Source organism: Pavona decussata, unplaced genomic scaffold, assembly GCF_977016875.1.
Source record: "Pavona decussata unplaced genomic scaffold, jaPavDecu1.1 SCAFFOLD_72, whole genome shotgun sequence".
In the NCBI taxonomy this organism is placed as follows: domain Eukaryota; kingdom Metazoa; phylum Cnidaria; class Anthozoa; order Scleractinia; family Agariciidae; genus Pavona; species Pavona decussata.
In genome coordinates, this window is record NW_028145491.1 from 3,465,001 (window position 1) to 3,484,488 (window position 19,488).

Genomic DNA, 19,488 nt, shown 5'->3' on the forward strand with positions numbered 1-19,488 from the left:
ATCCAGGAGACCATAAATAGATTTAATTTTCTTGCCTCAGTTTGGTCTACTTCACTGTATCAAGTCGTTTCATACCCACGGACGTTTCGTACTCAGACGATTCATACCCAATCTTGGTTGTTTTGTACCCAAGCCTCTGGTCGATTCGTACCTTGGTCAACAATCATAAGAAAAAAGCATTTTGAGAATGAAGTCGTGCCAAGATCAAGCGAGGTTACCCTTGACTGATGTTAGCTGTTTGTCCGCCATGTTTGATAAATGCATTTTGACGATGAAAATCGGCTTTTAGCACGTGCAACACAAGCTACACAAATTCTGGTTGGATTGGCTTGTCAAGTAAAAGCCTTTTGTTTTTCTTACAATAAAGCATTTTAAAAAAGAAGTCAAGCAAGTTTACCCTTGATCCACTGATTGATGTACTGTTTTTCCGCCATGATTGATTAGAGTAAACCACTTCGTGTAACACAATACATCACAGCAGCCCAATACTTAACATGAACAACATACTGTTTTATAAGTAACAACTTGATAATAGGATGGGTACGAAACAACTAAATTGGCTGGGTACAAATCGTCCGTGGGTACGAAACGACTGGTAAGCTACTTCACTTACAAAGCCTTTTCAGAGATGGGAACATGTTTTTAATTCAACAAGAGTTTCTTTGAAACAAAGTAACAACTTCAACAAAGATCTAGGAACTTTCCAATTCCCTCTCTGGTGCGGGTGTGGATATTTCCTGGAACCACACAATATGCCAAAAGAAAAGACAACAAACTAAAAAAATAGGCACTCGAAGGAGTGCATGTGGTTTCAGCAACCATAATGAAAAGTTATTGCCTGTGTTCGAGTGACCCTCAAAAAAGTCATTGTAAGAAAATGAAAAGGAATCTCTTCAAAGATCAATAAATTATGTGACTGTTACATTTACTGTAGGTTTTTTGTCTGCTTTATTAACTCCCTTTTGTGTATTTATGAAAAAGTTGCAAACTGGGGTGTTACTTCGGTAAAGTGTATGTTATATGTTAGTGGGGTTGCAAATTTGTAGGGAGGTTATTTTCCAAGTGATAAAGGGGGATTTTTAGACTGCCATTATAGGCATCTCTCTAGCAATTACAAGTTTTGTGTATAACTATGTAGGTTTCAAACTATGATCTGTAGCAAAGTCAGCGACCAAAGGAATTCTAGACATGTGGTCCATTTTAAATCAGCCAATCGATGCATCGGGCCCGTGCAACGATTTTAGAATATTGCAGTAAAAAAACAATGTTGTAGAAAATTCAGAGGGGTAAATGAACAGCTCTAGTCAGTGCCAAAATTGTGCAGCGTAATTTGATCGTGTTGTCAAATGGGCGAATTTGGTATGCACTGGAGGATTTCGGTTTGTTTACACCTTAATATACAGGGGACAGTAATAGATATGGTTGGGCTCTCCCATGGTTTACATAAGAAATCAAAGATCGCATGGTGAAGAAGTTCCGTTAGGGGGATTTTTAGATAAACAGACAATAAGCTTTCTTAATTGAAAAATTTATTCAGACAGACCTGTGCTCACCCTTGAAAAACAAATACCTTCAATTTTCGCCTCGAATGAAGCTACGTGATCCAAGCGCACTAAACTGACAGTGACGTTTTTCGAAAATTTCGCCAAAGCTATTTGCAATATGACAAATCGATCAATTTAACATAAAGCACGGTAAAATTCAAATTCAAACCTGTAGTATTTTGTGGATTTTCAGGAGCACATAAGAAATTTCCGAGAACGTCTACAGCTCATGTGATGATTTGCAGATCTTGTTTGCGATCGCACGTGTTTCGCCTTGACACAATCTCGAACAGGAATTTCTTCGCTTGAACTCACTGATTTCCTCTTTTTAAGCAGCGGAGTGTTCCTTAGAAGTTGTTCTTTTGATTTACGGTATTGAAAGCCTGTGTTTTCCTTCCAAGAACCACAAACGGCCACCTTGAAAATCCACGCAATAGAGATGCGGCAGCCATTTTGAATTGAATACAAGGATCTTCCGTACGAATAAAGCCGACTGAGACTCGTCAACCTGTGGTGGTGAACCTTCAGCATTCCGAACCCCTACGGAAAATGGACTTACTCACTTATACTACACGATGACAATGTAGGTTTCAGCTTCTACAAAGCTGAAACCACAATGAAATGTTTCCAATGTGTTGGAGTTTAACATCTTTCATTGCTGCTACAAAACAAGCAAATATATTCCAATGTAGTGCCGTCTAAAAGAAAAAGTATTATTGCAAGAGCCTAAGTGGGGGTTCTTGTAAAAGGCTGCAAAAGTTGCCATGTCCAGTTACTATTAAACTAGCTTATTGAACTAGTTTGTTTGGTCCTTATTGGGAAAATTTTGGTCTTGTCTGGATTTTTGGAATGTTTTGCAAGGTAGTGTGTGTTATTTTTTATTGAATGTTGAGTTTTATTTAACCTTGTTCAAAATTGGCTGGTACAGAGATGTGGAAAATTGACAAAATTTCAAAATGTGTCCGTTTTTCATATAAAACATATCTTCAATTGTGCACTGACCTATTGCTTTTTGTTTATAGAGCACATCATCACTTGAAAGCAACTTAGAAGGCCTTGCCAGTGTACTGGAAGCTGATCTGCCAAATTACAAAGAGCGAATCCTTAAGATTATCTGCACTTGGTAAGGAGAAACCATGAATATTTGATTTTTGACCTCTGGAATTTTTGTTGTCTGTATGTTACAGAAACCACAATTTTAATGATGTTTGTATTTACTAACATGGCTATGACTATAACTAAAGTCGAACCTACTGTATATTAAGCTGCACCATATTTTGGGGTCACCCTCTATAATTTAAGCAGTCAGTTTTCAAAGTCCCAAAAATTTACTTAGTAGCTTAATATTACCGAATTCTGACCTCTACCATGCGTTTATTCTTTACTAAATCCCAATGAGCTGTTTCTATTGTATTGACATGTTTTAAACAATAATGTAAAGAACTTGCCTTTGTGTAAGAAGGCAATGCGCTGATCTTTGATAGAGTAGCTGGAATATCTCAGGTTAAGGAACTTGTTCTGCTGGGTGTTACTTTTCAGTCTGACACCAGATTTAACATTCATGTAAAGACTAAACTCACAAAAGCAAACGAGTCTCTCCATGTGCTCAGGACGCTTAGAAGAGAGGGATACAATCAAACAGAAATTGATTACCTATTCAAATATATTGTACTACCAAACATCTCATACGAACTTGCGGCGTATGGAGCTGCTGAAGCTGAACTAACAACAATCCAGCCTTTCTTGGATAGATGTAAGAAGTGTAGGTACATCTCTTATAGCAAAGAATAATATCCACACTCTTTTAGAAAAACAAGGTAAAAATATACACACCAAAGTTATGGGCTTAGAGGGTCACCTGCTGTATAACATGCTGCTGGAGGTTAATAACACCAGATACCAGCTAAGAAGAAGGTCAGCTGTGAAACCTAAAGTAAACACAAAGCGTTTTTTGAGTTCTTTTGTAAACCGCCTAATTTTTAAATACGAGTTTACTCCTTAATTTCGTTAGAATTATAATTGTTTTTTCATGTACTGTAGCTTGCTTTTTACACTCATAATTTTTGTAACATAGGATAGGTGTGTTTATCTTATGAAATAAATAATAATAATAATAATAATAATTTATTACTTATATAGCGCGCGAATCATAAACAGATGCTCTCTCGTGCTTTACAATATAGATAGCCTAAATAAATATAATTTAAAATTACGATGGAATTACAAGGTCAATGGCTAATTTAAAATACAATGATCAACTTCATTCATAAGGAAATAACCTATAAATAAAATATTTATAGATGATTCCTAATAGCTAATTACAATTCTAATAAAGGTCAAAGGGTTGTCGAAATAAATGAGTTTTCAACCTGTCCTTGAAAGATTGAACACTTTGTGCACAGCAAACTGCGTTGGGTACCAATACGTACATGGGTAATAATGGGTAAATACGGTAAATTGTTCCAGAGCGCTGGTGCGGCTACGGTAAAGCTAGATCACCCAGAGTCTTGATTCTGGGCGGTTGAAGGAGGACTTTGCCGGACGATCTAAGGCTATATCTAGATACGGTCTTTAGGGTGATAAGTTCGCTAAGATACGCTGGAGTGAGTCCATGGATAGCATTATACATAATTAACAATATCTTGACGTCAATACGATACTTGACTGGTAGCCAGTGTAACATTTTCAGTGTTGGAGAAATGTGATCGAAATGACCTATGTTACAGATAAGCCTGGCAGCAGCGTTTTGGACGCGTTGAAGTTTTTGCAGTTCAGTAGTAGGTAGGCCATATAAAACGCTATTGCAGTAGTCGAGGCGGCTAGTAACAAATGCATTAACTAAAACTTGAGTGTTATCAGAACTGAGAAATTTTCTTATTCCTCTAATATTAAACAAATAAAAGAAGGCGGCTTTACATGTCTTATTAATGTGCAGTTCCAGAAAATATCCATACCCCCCCCACGGAAGGTTTTTTTATTTTAACCCCCCACACCCTTGGAATTTCCGTTCCAGAGGGTTTATGATGACCCCCCACCCCCACCCCTCCGGAATTTCCAGGTTTTTAAAACCCTCCTCCCTGAACCCCTCAGAAGTCCAAAATTCATTTAGACTAAGAAAATTGACAACTCACACTATTACGATCAATTTTTTTTATTATTGAAGCAACGTCAACTACCCTAGTTCAGCTATTTACAACACTTCGCTATTTTACTTGTTTATGACTCCGTAGAAAAACGTTTGCTATTACCGCGAAGAAACCGCAATGAATATTAGTTGGACATTGAATATATGATGCTGGATTTTAATTTATCAAGTAGAATGCTGGAAAAGCAAGTAGAAAGCTGGCTGCATGCACAAGAATTGAAAGCCGCCTTTGTGAACAGTTTCAAAAGGTTCTCCTTTCAAAACTTCAAAATTAATTAGTCCGTGGATTCACGTCTCAGCACTGAGATTGTGAATGAAATGAATTCGAGAAAGAAAAGAAGTTTGAGTTTTCAACGTTTTATGTCAGGTTATTATAAAAAAAACCGTCGCTGTTTCATGTCCAACGGAATTCAATCTCGAGCAAAATTTGCATACATCGGGAAGTTTCGCATTTGCCACGGGATCAAATTTCAACTCGCATGTTTATCAATATTCACTGGATGGAAATATCTCTGCAGAATCTTTTCCCTTACTTCCAGCAATCTTTTTTTTGAAAGATTGTATTGGAGAAATTACACGTTTTGTGGCCGCGGTAAAATAATTTTCCGTGGGAAATAAATTAATTCATCGAACACGACAGCGCTGACAGCACGCCCGTTGTACATTTCGTCGTGTCAGAAATAGATTTCAACCGCAAACTAGCCTATGGAACTACGAGAACAGAGATGCCAACCTCTGAAGATCTGAAATCTGGAGATTTTTTCTTCTGAGCACCCCCCCCCGTTATTACCCTACCCTCCCCCCTAAGCAAAATTGATGCACTTCCCCAACCCCACCCCCCCCCCACCTTGTTGGCACAAAATTTGCACAACACTAGAGCTTTTTTTGTCCTGCTCTTTAATTGGTTGAACGTTTATCCAATCAGAAAGTCGTTTATATTGCAATGATGACAAAAAGCGTATTTTCTTTGGTTTCCGTCAAAGTTTGTGGCGGATTGGGTAAAACAGGTATGCAAATGTAGCCATGACACATTATTTCTTAAATTTATGGAACATTTGAGTTGAAATACTAGCCTAGTATGCAAATAAAACGCCAAGTTGCTTTTATCCGGGAGGTTTAGTCACCCGTACGGGAGACCGGGAGATTCGTTCGTATCCGGGAGACTCCCGGATAATCCGGGAGAGTTGGCATGAGTGCGAGAAGGCCATGCTCATCAAAATAGTTGCTTTTGTTCAGATACCTTTTAATCTCCTCATTTGATACTACAATACAAGGAAAGAGGGCTTTTATTTAATTCAAAACTCGAACTTCAAACGATTGTGAAGTCGCAGCCATGCACGCGGCATGATACAAGGCTGATTGATCGCGCTGCGAAGTCGAACTTCAAAGAAAAATACCTGTCACGCGCTACTTTCGCTTATCAGAAGGATTAACCAAACAACACTTCTACCAAAATGACTCTTTCCAGAATGATCCATCCTTTACGCTGCGTTTGTGCTGGATTATAATTATTTTTCTGCAGTGGCGACTGAAAATTCTTGTCAGCAAACTTTGCGCCTCGCTTACGATTTTTTTGTGAATTGCCTTACCCTCTGGAGAAATTCTTCATAGGAACACCCCCCAACCCCTCGAAAATTTCCGTCTATTAGCCCCCCACCCCCTCGGAATTTCCATTGACCTTCCGTGGGGGGGGGGGGGGGGTGTGGATATTTTCTGGAACTGCACAATATGACTGACCATCTTAAGCTGATTATCGAGCCAGCAACCTACAATGCAGGTCAAAAGTAGTTGGGACACCTGTCCAATAATCATGTATTCCAAGTTAAGTTGGCTTTTTGGGGTCACAATTGGAGCGTACCACCCCCCTCCCCCCCAAACAATGTTGGAAGATGCAGATAAACAGTATTTTTGTTGAAATCTGTGTTGTAGTGTCAAATCTCAACATTGCTTGGGGGGGAGGGGGTGGGGGGAGATTATTTCAGTAGTATCTCGCTAAGTGTCCCAACACTTTTGACCTGCATTGTAGGTTTCTGGCTTCGGATGATGGCAGGACTGTCGCATTGCCAACGCATGGCGAGTCAATGTTCACTTTGACAGTTACCTCGTCCAAATTACCAGAAATTCCATCTTATCATCGTTTATCATCAAGCGGTCTGTCAGCATCCATCGTCTAATATCGACAATACATGCTTGCATATCTGCGACAGCGTTAGCAGCATGTTCAGGGTCAGGTTTGAATGCAATGTAAAGCTGTGTGTCATCGGCATAAGCGTGAACTTGTGGGAGATGACGTTCCATGATAGTGAACAGCTTACTTACAGACAAAATAAACAGGAGTGGACCTAAGCAAGACCCCTGAGGCATACCATATTTCACTATTATTATTATTATTATTATTATTATTATTATTATTATTATTATTATTATTATTATTATTATTATTATTGTTGTTGTTATTATTATTATCATTACTTTGTAAAAGGATACAGATACATTATGGTAACAAACAGCATGCTAGGTAATTGAATTTCTAATCACCTGCATTGCTGACTGCATACCATTTTATTGCTGCAGTGTCTTAACCAAGCAAGTGCAGAACCTGTATACTAACTTATCAAACAGTATATGAAATGGAACTTTATTTGTGTTTGACGTGTATTCTGTACAGACTGTATTAAGAAGTCACTTAGCCATTCCTTGAGAGTGACCACTTAATACTGATTCAACTGTACACAACTGTGACTATGACTACTGAGTATGACTACTATAATTGCAGCTCCACACTTATCCTCTCCACCTAGCTCTCTGCAGTGCCTTTAATGCTAAGGTGCTAAGGGTGTATAATGTACTTGATCATTTTTTTTTTCAGTGCTGCAAATCTACCTGAGAAAATTACGGTTTACAGTACACTGGTGGGACTTTTGAATGCAAAGAATTACAGTTGCGGAGAGGAGGTAGCAAAACATCAAAAATGATATAATTATACTTTTTATTTTTATTTTCCAACTTGCTACCATCATGAAATTTTTGTAGGTCACCACAACACCAGTTTTTCTAAGTCACAAAATTGTGATCTAGCAAATGGTAAATTGAATGTATTTCACGATAAAACTCGGAACTGCAAATGGTTGATGCAATGTTAAGTTTTAACTCGTTATCTCCAGTGTAACTCATCAATGAGAGATGATCTACAGTGTAATGCACATGTGTAGAAAAGGGCACAGCAGCTCATGGTAATGTTGCAAGGACCATTACTTTTACAGATGTGTATTGTTAATGTTTACTGTAATTAATGGTATTCTGTGAACAGAAAGAAACACTAGGCAGTTCTTCTATGCAGCTGTAAATAATGTGGCCTTTTTATAATGATGATCACAATAGTGATCTAGTGATGACAGTTTTCATTTCTTAGTTCTTAGACATGATCCTGGAAAATATGAAGGAAGTGCTTATGGCCGGCCAGTTTGATAGAGCAAGATTAATGGTAATCTATTACATGTATGATATGTCTGTCAGTGTCTTACTTTTATTAATCCGGTTTGTCAGCTTGCTGTCACAAGTAGGGGTGAAATGTATAAATAGTTGTGAAAAGAAATTTAACTGAAAGAAACTTTCAGCTTGAATGCAAAGAAATCCCATTCAAGCCTGTTTTTTTTTTTTTTTTTTTTTTTTGAGTTTATTGAACAGCACAAATTACATTAATTGAAAAATTGAGGACATACAGGTAGCTTTTGAGCTATTCGAGGCAGGTTTAAAAATAAGGGGGATATTAAATGAAAGCATAAACACGGTAACTGTAGATTTGGCAACCTCAAAAGGGTTAATCAACTGGAACTGCTGGAGTTGTACAGTGTAGCTGCCATGGTCAGTCATTTGTCAGTTCTTTCATCTGTAGCTCCCAAAATTGTGTGACATTTGAAACATTTCACTTCCAAAGCTAACACTGCCAGTGTTGAAGTCCCTTTTATCTATCAAACGATACAGTGTGGAAATTAATAATGATTATCACAACTTCAAGTTATTTTTATTAGAATTCAGTTCAACCCAAAGACCAATGAAAATACTCTGCATTGCTAATTCTTTTTATCAAGAAATAAATTACTATTATTAAAATATCAAATGTCCAATGACACTTTACTTTCAATTGCCTTTTGAACTGGTCTGAAAACAAACAAGCTGTAATACAGCAACTCACAATGTACTGGTACTTATGGACTACTAGAATATTATTTTGTCATTAATCATAGCAGATTTTTTTCTGCATTCAGCGAATGTGGTGTATGGCTGACCCAGCTATATATTTGACATTCACTGAGAGTTTGCAAAAAGTTGTAAAAATGCTATGAATCCTGATAGTTTATATTTTCAGAACAAAGCATGAAAATGGTCATCAGAACCTTGTGAGGTTGTGAGTTAATGAAAAGACCACATTGTTCTTCCCCATTCAATGTTTGATATCTTACTGCAGCAAATAATGCCAACTGCTAGGTAATGTTAGTCATCATTATATCAAATGGAAATTAGTTTGTGAAACTTGTGCATTTTTCTATGCAATGTGTGTTTACTTGCTTTTGTAAGGTACGTTTCATTGCTGATCTGGTGAACTGTCGGGTACTCATGCCTAGTGCATTGCTGGAGTTCTTCAACATGTTACTGGCTGCAACAATGGAGGATCATATTCCACAGGTACTTAGAAATTATAATTATTATATTACAAGTACAGAACACCTCATTGTGCTGCTCAATTATTTTGAAAAGTTTAGCCTAAATTTTTCAAAGTTGTTGGAATGACCAGTCTGAAGTTGAGATCGTTTTTCATCTTATCCATCCTTGTATACTTAACTTCAATAACATTTGTTAAATTACTTCAGATAGGACTCACAGAATAATAATATCTCTGTCAATTTCGGCAACAATTTACCTCCTAAAAGTTTTTACATGGATAATTTGGTGGATATTTTGCTATGGCGATTGATAGGCTTAAATGCAACCTCCTGAGGATATCCAAATACCTGGTTGACTTTATTTTATACTTTTTTTTGTTGACTTCAAGGAATAGTGAGGCCATTTTATAGCCATATGATTGGGACAACATGCTTTAATTTGAAATCACATTTTGTAAACCGGCATATGTTTGGTCATAATGTCACATGTTTGATTGCTTGAGAAGAGACTCTGGCCAGCTTTATGCAAGTTTTCTTTGAGGATTTGTCTCAGAATATTGAACATTTCAAGTTGCTCATATTTTCTCATATTAGAGTGCATCAAACAATCTTTTTGATGTGTCCTTTGTTGAGCGCTAGGAATCCTGTGTATGATCATGCTGAGTACATGTATGTTTACTGGTACTGTACTTTGCTGTCACTAAAAAATATCAGGCTGGATTATGACAATAAGATGATACAAAATTTATTTTAACATCTTCGCTGACAAATAAATTTCTTAAGCTTCAGATTCTGTGACCAGTTTTAAAATAGTTCTAGTGAACCTCAAGTGGCAATTTCAAGTACTTTATTTGAAGAAAACAATAGAATTTTGACAGCTGAAGGTGCACAGTAAATGATCGAAGGTCATGACTGTGCCCCTTTAAAAGCATTTAGAATCTTGATAGTTGTGTTTGATGAAGGAGAATGCAAGTCTATTCTTGTAGCAAAAGAAATCAAGCTTTTTCTCAGTTTCTCTGTGTTGGTCTCCAGGTTTGCCCCAACCACGGGGGCTAAGCCAAAAACTTGCATTATAATAATTATGCTTTGGCCTTACTTTCATAAAGCCTGTTGGCCTCACGTTCACAAAAAAACCTTGTAGGAACTCACATAATGCTAGCTGTTGTGCCAACAAGTTTGAGTTTAAAGTGGCATCGCAGTAATTTTCTGGAATTTCCATACTCGGTAATCCTTTGTGGAGGTCTTGTCAATCCTTAGTTCTAACCTCATCAGCTTTGATAAAGAACAACCATACAGTCTTGCTTATTAGTGCAAACTGAGATTGACCTGTGATTATACACAGCAGCCACACTTCAACAGAAAAGGATTACCAAATATATGGTAGTGGCCATTAGGTTTACAACCGTGTCCTTCTGTTTAGGTTCGTTCAGACTGGTTTGTTTATACAGTATTGTCTTCCTTGCCTTGGGTAAGTATGTACAGTATAATACATATTTTATTTGGTGTAAGCAAAGTGTATAGAGACAAATACCTTGGGTTGTTTAGAATGAAGTGGATAGTTTACAACCTTGATAAATCACAGGTATCTCACAATGGCAAAATTTTGCTTTGTATCAGTCATGATTTCTTTGAATGTAGAAAGTGGAGTTGCGACAAGGTCAAGGAGTGAATGGGTCAAATGTAAACAACCTGGTCCTATTCTCTATAATAGTAATATAAGAAATGGTGATGTTGCCAAAAACTAAAATGTATTTCAAAAATCGGGTAACCACCACAAAGGCTTAAAATAAATTCAGATCACTTTATTCCAACATGGCCACCCAACACGGAGTCAATGCCCACTTACTCATGCTTGCCCAATAAGTGTCCTGCATATAACATGTGTAACCACTGTACACTACCTTCCCTCTCTTCCTTTGCAAAAATAGCAAAAATAAAAAAAAACTGTGTAGCATGCAAGTTCCTGTTTGTGGCGGAGGGCCAGGGAGAGGGAGGGGTATCATATTGGACCCCCCAGGGACTCCAAACAACTGAAAATGAAAATGAAAATGATTTAAATTATCTGAGTTGTTATACATTTATGAATTAAAATGTTTTTCAAAGTATTCTCTCGCTGGCAAATTTGTATTTTCCTTTGTGGCAGGCTGGAAAAGAACTTTCAGAGAAAAAGGGTCAGGAATTTGAACAGTTACTGTCAACTATTGAGAGCTACATAAAGTATGTCTACCAAATTATGCCTTTGGTGGTAAAGCCATTCTAATCCGTACTTGTTTTTATTGCTTAGTTGCATAATAAAACTAGTTGCATAAAGTGGATGATATAAATTATTGCTGTCAAAAGTAGACTTTATTGTTGAATAAGAGACATCTCAGTTATGTATGCAACTTGGAAAAGAAGGCCTGTTGTCATGCCGTACTTGAATGGGATTTGAACCCATGATCTATTATCACAGTTACACCAGCTGTGCAGTGCTGTACCAACTGAGTTATCAAGCCAACGGGAAGCTGGTCATTTTATGAATCATAATACACAGATGGTGAAGGGATGGAATTAAAATGTATTAAATGTCACACATTTGCATTGTGGATGAAATAATTAAAAGGCATTATGACTTACGTGCACAACTAAAGCAGCTGTGAAAATAAATTTTGTTACTTAATAAATCGCACATTACAATAATTTGTTTTTAGTTGAGATATTAAAATATTAAAAATAATTATTTTTAATGTTGCAACTGAAAGCATTTTGTCATAAGCACCTCTTGCCCATTCATTTACAAATTAAAAGCAACTACAGCTGTACTGCAGATTAAATTTGGCCAAATTACATTTGTAAGTCTAAGTATGTATATTATTACAGTGGAACCTCGATTTAACGAACCTCTATTTAACGAAGTCCTTGATATAACGAACGATATTCCATGTCCCGGCCAAAGTTACAGTAAAGTGTATGGAATAGAACCTCCATATAACGAACCTCGATATAACGAATTCTTCGATATAACGAACATAATCCGGAAGCCCAAACGTAAAATCTACCTCGATATAACGAATTGCAATGTCAACACGCGACAGAAGATAAACGCTGAAGAGATAACAACCTCTATGACCTCTATGTTACAACATTTTTAAATCGCTACTCTGAAAATGTCGTTTTTTTGTAAACAAAAGCTGTGCATCTGTTCAAAAGTGAAAATAATTGCTACTTAAAGCCACCACGCTTAATGAATTGCATCTCAAAACGCGGCACTTCTGGGTGACGGAAATTGCATTGAATTGCGTGACAGAAGTCACCTGTGTTACGAATCAATCATTAACTATGACCTCGATATAACAAATATTTTGGTCGTTTCCCCTCAAGTTCGTTATATCGAGGTTTTTGATATAACGAACCCTCGATTTAACGAACAAATTTGGCCGGTCCCCAGCGACTTTGTTAAATCGAGGTTCCACTGTACCCACTAACCAAATCTAACTGGTAGAAAATCTTGAGTTTTTAAAACAAAACAAGGAAGCAAACAATTACTGTAATCTTGAGAGTTCTCATTTACTTGTTTTGTTGTGAATAGTCAGCGATGCAAAACTCACATCCCTGCTCTGAGGGTGTGGTCAACTGATGAGCCTCACCCTCAAGAAGAGGTTAGTTCCCTTCATTCATTGTGTTCTTATCCATTGTGGGTGATGTTTTAAAATCAAGTACAGTCTTTTTTGTGTAATAACAGAACATCAGTCAGAGAGTTTCAGTAAGTTGCACATGGTTCAGTAGACAGTTAAGTAGCTTGTTTGTAGAGTAAACTACATATTGACAGTAACAGCTTTGAGTGAACTACCTGGAGTGAGTAAACTGCTTGAACTTGGCTATAAGTCACTATTTATACAGTGATGTCCTAGAAACTTAATTTCTTTGAAAGGTAGTTTTAGGAAGGTCATAGGTTGGACTCCTGTTGGGAGAACTCTGATGTTCTTTTTCTGAGTGTGCCTGTGTCACTGACTGAAACATATCATCTACACAGCATTGTGAGATATTGTAGCCTGTTGTTCTGAATGTTTTGGAATGATATCCAGCAGACAAGTGAGTCACTCTGTCCTTAGTAAGGTTGAAAGAAAAGGCAGCACATTATAAAGGCTTAAGAAGCTGTGTGAAGAAAAAAAAAACATATTAATGTGATAACTCATTGATTCTGCTACAACTCACCTGTCTAATATATTTATATTTTGGCTTTGGTAGCTTTTTTTTTAGTTACAAACAAAGAACCACTGATTGTGATTTGTTTTTACTTTTCCATCAACAGTACTTGGACTGTCTTTGGGCGCAAATAAAAAAGCTTAAATCAGATAATTGGCAGGTAGGTTTGGGAGTGTCACTGGTCAAACAACAGACTGCAAATACATAATAATTATGAAAGTGAGACGAGGGCATGATTTTCCCTTGATTACCCTGTTAACACAGTAAAATGAACTTTATGTCTGTTATAAAATAATCATTTGTACATGACTATTTGCACAGGTTATAAACCTCCATATCTTTTGTCTGCAGTTTGTCAAAATGCGTGACATGCCTGTAACATCCTCCAGCTGATACTGAGAAACATCCCCAAAGAATATCTCCCAGTTTGCTTCTTACAATTGCTATAAAAGTCATTATTTGAAATTTCATAAACAACAGTGAATAATCACTATCCAATAACCTCCAGTCTGACAATTTTCAATAACCACCACATCTACCATTTTAAGAGCCAATGTCAGTAAAAAACAGAAAACATCAAATATTTGTGGCAACGGTCAAAAAATCAATTTCGCTCATACTTTCAAGTTTGATACCCTATCATGTTAGAAGAACCCCTGTGCAGTTTGTTTTGAAAAATATTTTTTCGTTGGGGAGAAATTGACATTTTTGCAAGAGAGGGTAAATATGCTAATTTGATAGCTTAAAATTATGCAAGTTTGTCGATCTCTAGAAAATCGAATAAGCTGTATTTAATCTTTCTGATTTTATTATCTTCAAGTATGATATCCCTTTGTATCTCAGGGAGATGTTGAGGCTTTTACAATAAACTCTAAATTTCTGGTAGATGTTTCAAAAAGACGTGGTTTTCATGAGTCAAAAAGTACCGTATAAACAATCGAAAGTTTCACCTGGGCCGATACAACAGATTGACTTGAATTTTACTGTGGTTTATGCTAAAACATAGGGCTTGAAGTTTATCAAAAGAAATCCCATGGTAAATGAGTTTTTATGGCGCTGTTGACACTCACAGTTGGCTAAAAACTGCAATTTTTCTCGCAATCATTTTTGCATAATTAGCATCGATTTAATACGATCATAATTCTTTGATTAGATCTCCCACTAATAATACATTGGAAAGTACCACATTCCCGACTTCTCTGCTTCTATAACTTGTACAAATCTTCACTTTCACAACTTGAACAAGTGGTGGGGATTGGACAACCCTCAAAATTTGGCATTAAAATGTGCATGGGTGCCTGGATACTATATGTTTCTTGGAGGTGATTGGCAGGGCTTCATAAAGATGGATACTGATGGTCACCCACGGTAGGGCTCATTCAGAGGAATTTTGAGATATAGAAGATTGTTACTTAATATGAGGGTTTAGTTCTGGCCCATAGGTATTTTTACCCAGGCTGTTGAAGTTTGGGTTCATTTGCTCTATCCCATTACAGTGTACTGTGAAATCCAAGTACCCCCTCCCTTCTACAGGGAGCACAACTCTTGCTATAGATGATATAGCCCTTGATAAAATGGGTATAGATACTGATATAGCTGGACCTGCTTAGTTACAAACTTATCTTCTGTCTTTAGGAAAAGCACATCAGGAGGCCATATCTTGCTTTTGATGATGTCTTAGGAGATGCTTTACAGGTACAGTACAATTTGACCTGGTTTAGGAAAGTATACACTAATTGATGTTTAAAATATCCTGACAGCCATTAAAAAAAGTGATACAAATTAAAGCAAATTATAGTACAAAAGGAATGTAAAACATTTTAAATAACAGCCAGTCTAGATAATGTGAATAGTTAAATGGGTTGCTGATTCCCAAGTCTATTGAATAGTATAATAACAACAAAATACAGGCTGAGAATATGAACATTTATAGCTAATAATGAAGAGTTATACTTAATAATTATTTATGCTAAATTGTGTAATAAAAAATCACTCACTTTCATGGTTTTGGCCGTCTAGATACCAGGGAGCCTTCGTCAATATAACCTGTGACCATGGAGAAGGTGGTGGTTGTTGCTTCTCCCCCCCCCCCCCCCCTTAATTTGTTGCTGGGGGTCTCAAGTGAACACATGACATAGTGACCACCTTTAGTACCCCCCACTCTATATGCCATGTGAGACCAGTGAGACCATACACGTTAAGGTGGCCGAACACAGTTTACGCGCGCTTTATGCCACGGCCACATGAACGATTTTTTGCTTGCGCAGGTGATGCGATTTTTTCAAATTTTGTCGAGTCGCCAGCGCGAAATGAAAATCGCACGTGTGGCCACCCTCGAACTTGCGACGCGACAGGTGAAATAATCGCAAGAAAAAAGTCGCCAGAATTGAAATATTCGCGACAAAATCGTAGAGATAGTGCCCGTGTAGCCACCCTGCAACTAAGCTTCATCATCCGCAATAGCTCGGGAAACGCCGGGATATCAACGACTGAAATTTCCATCAGAAGTTGATCGTAAAATCCTTATTCCTTTCTCTTTGCGAGCCACGGACGGACCCACGTTGACCTTTTCTTAATTCTCTTCTCCCTTCGTTTGCCTTTTATCGTCAAGAAGAAGAATGAAAATAGGCGATATTTAACAATATCCTCGTCCGAAAGGGCCGTCCAACATGTCTGTTTATAGCGCCCGGTCTCTTGAAGTATGCGATTCACGCGGCTGTCAATTTGTCGCCAATCGCGGACCCAATCGCGCTAGAGTTTGTCACTCGTGTAGTCACCCTCTCGCGCTGGCGACGCAACAAAATTTGAAAAAATCGCAATACCTGCGCGAGCAAAAAATCACTCGTGTGGCCACGGCTTTACAGATTCTGTTAGTGATGCTATTAAGCGCGCGCTAGGGTTGTGGTACGCAAATACGGCGGTCGATAAAGTGACCACGCATGCGCATTTGACCAAAAAATTGTGACTGGTTGTTTTCGCGGAAATGAACTGTTTTCTAAGGAACCGCTCATTAGAATTTCGTGACATTTGGCATGAAAATAGTTCCCTAAAAGCGTAACTCGCCTACAAAGAGAAATCTAAATCTAACAGAGGGTATCTTCACAAAACATTAAGATGCAAAATCAATATTTACAGGAGATCTCTCTGTTAAAATTACATGAAAGTAGTGCAACTGTGTCAGTGTTTTGTGTGTTTTTCTGGATACAAAAAATGAAAAAAATCTAATGAGTGCATTTTCTAAAAATAAAGGAAACCTACTATTTATGGACGTTTAATAGTTTGCTGCATTGCCATGGAAACGGTACTTAGCTCAACAAGACGTACGAAAATACATTCCTTCTTAGTTAGTCTTACACCATACCAATTTTGGGCGTCCAGAAGTACATAGTTTCCAAATTACGTCTTCTAACACCTGTACACTAAAAAACTGTATTCGGCCACCTTAATGTAGTTCTCCCACATCATCGGGCTGTGAAAATTTGGTCGTATTAATGGGGTGGTCGGATTACCAAGGTTGAAAAACTAAGGAAATGACTGGACTTTCAATTCATTTGGGGCACAGAAAGTGGTTGTAATAATGAGGTTGTTGTATTAATGAGGTGGTCGTAAGGCGGGGCTCCACTGTACACTGGTTGTGTATACAGAACTTAATCAGATTTCAACTGTGATAGCAGATACATCAGTGAAATGGGGAGAAAGTTTAGCACTTGACTGGAAGAATGCAAAAACGACAGAATCCAATACCTAAAACAGAGTTGGGACCAGATTCCAATGCTTAGCTTCAACTGGTGCAATCCATAAATTAGCCATCATTCTATGAACATTGTATAAGGGAGGAGGGGCTCCAAAAGTCTGGGATGCTTGTTATTTGCAGTGCCAGTATATGACCCAAGACTTTTGGCCAAGATTGTAGAGTGTTTTGACCAAAAAAGTTTTATTATTTTTTGGTTCAAACAAACATGGCAAAAGGTCACTTTGATTTTGTTGCATGATATGTATCCCTTAAATAAGCTATGTTTGAATAGTTATCAATAATGGTAATTGTTCTGCATTTTGTTTTCAGCATACTCTTCCCTCATTTACAGTTCCACCACATATGGATGGCATTGTTTACCCTCTTCCACATGTAGTTTATAGAATGTTTGATTACACTGATGTTCCAGAGGTAAGCAGTTGTTGCTACTTTTTTATGCACTACATTCAATTTGTACCTTTTCGAGTTGTATTTTACTGACAAGGCCATAATTTCGAGCATGTCATAACAATAGCAGCTTCGAAAATTCGTTCAAGTTTCGTGTGCTTCGAAATTTCGCTGTTTTTCACTACTTTTTGGCGAAACTGTTGAAATTTGTTCTCATTACTTTTGCACAGTACTGTAGTTTTCAACATTTTTTCAAACTAATCAGTATATCCATAGTTAGTTAATAATATTGTGCCTGACACACATCTAATTATGGGTGCCATCCCTGTTGAACTAAGTTAAACATAAAACAGTTAACAGTTCTCCACCAGTGTCCCAAGTCCTGGAATTCCCGACATCATGACCTTCAGTTGTCAATTCACTTAACACAGTGTACATGTACTGTCAGTAGTACTACTTTCAAGTGATCTTACAAACGAGATCTTTAGTTATTGTTTAATGACCTGAATACTAATGTCACCCCTGATATCCATGTTCATCTTTTAACACATAGTGAAAAGTTTTAGCTCCTATAGGTTCTTTAGGTTTCCTCACCATTTTTATCTCACATTTTCTTGACTTCTTTTTCTTTTTTTTTGGTAATTTATCTTGTTGTAAATGTTAGCACCGGCAAATAAAGAAAAAGAAAAAAGAAAATCATCTGTACGCTATTAAACTATTTGAAGCCCTGCAAGCCCCAAAATTTTGTACATTGGAAAAAATTATACAAATACAGGAGACAATAATCAAACTATAATTATTATGAAGTTTTGAGACACATAAAAACTTGAATTCTACTTCTTTAAGGTCATGCAAGACCCTTGTCAGGAATAGATTCATAAGCCATATAATTTTCTGCAGTAAGGTGTTTTCTTCTAAGGCTTTTTAAAAATCTCTAAAGCAGTCCTGGTAGGGTCGGCCATGCCAAACTAGTCAAAGTAACAACATTTTATCCCCCTTAAAGACATAACAAGCGTCAAAATTAAAAGTCAAAATAAAAGTCAACATTCAGGTTAATTATGTATATCTGACTAAATTATTCAAATCACACTGTGTGGACCTATACCTATATCTAGTGGGGCCGTACAGCTCTTTCCGGCCCCACTCATGCTAATGCATACAGCGCTCTTATGGGAATTTTCTCAATAGTGTTGCCATGGAAATGGACGCAAGGCAATACGGGTCATATGATAAATGCATGAAAGATCTTTCTGAAGGTTATTAAGATAATGTGAAATGTAGCACTTGATGTTTTTCATCAGGGCCCCTCCATGCCAGGTGCTCATGCAATTGAAAGATTTCTTGTAGAGGAGACCATTCAGAGAACACTCAATGCTCATTTTAAGGACAGAAAAGAATGGTGAGATGCTTTATATGGACATCTTCATATTCTCTATTCCCTATTCCCTAGAATGTGCCCTAGATACGTTTATTGCTATTTCTTTTGCAATTTTCTCACTGCTGTCTGCAAAAAGTGTTCTATGGAACTTGATTACATGTGTCAAAAGGCCCATTGATGGTCACAATATCAGCTGACCATACCAAAATCTAATTTAGACACCTGCAACCTTAGAGACCTTTCAGCCAATGCTCCAATTACTGTAAAAATTAGACAAACTGATTCCTTCAACCTTTGGTTAATCACAAGTTTGATAGCGGACTTTATCCCTTCCAAATCGACCTGTCTTATATCAAACAAAATTCAAGTAAAAATAGGAGGGAGACGTTTTTTGGGTGAATGAAAACTCAAAGACAATGGTTTCTGTGCAT

The 19,488-nt window shown here is 37.3% G+C and overlaps 1 protein-coding gene and 1 long non-coding RNA gene across 2 annotated transcripts in view; one reads left to right on the forward strand and one right to left on the reverse strand.

The window, feature by feature from the left end:
* LOC146477026 (uncharacterized) overlaps nt 1-19,488 on the reverse strand; it is a 310,708-nt gene that overhangs the window by 127,769 nt on the left and 163,451 nt on the right. The window lies entirely within an intron of this gene.
* The window catches only part of LOC146477031 (nuclear cap-binding protein subunit 1-like), a 35,215-nt gene that overhangs the window by 565 nt on the left and 15,162 nt on the right, over nt 1-19,488 (forward strand). The window contains exons 3-13 of the mRNA XM_085114095.1: nt 2,567-2,667; nt 7,559-7,643; nt 8,102-8,173; nt 9,268-9,375; nt 10,774-10,821; nt 11,497-11,570; nt 12,922-12,991; nt 13,645-13,698; nt 15,174-15,233; nt 17,602-17,703; nt 18,981-19,078. Of these exons, the coding sequence (XP_084970221.1) occupies nt 2,567-2,667; nt 7,559-7,643; nt 8,102-8,173; nt 9,268-9,375; nt 10,774-10,821; nt 11,497-11,570; nt 12,922-12,991; nt 13,645-13,698; nt 15,174-15,233; nt 17,602-17,703; nt 18,981-19,078 (872 nt within the window). The remainder of the gene's footprint in view (nt 1-2,566; nt 2,668-7,558; nt 7,644-8,101; nt 8,174-9,267; nt 9,376-10,773; nt 10,822-11,496; nt 11,571-12,921; nt 12,992-13,644; nt 13,699-15,173; nt 15,234-17,601; nt 17,704-18,980; nt 19,079-19,488) is intronic.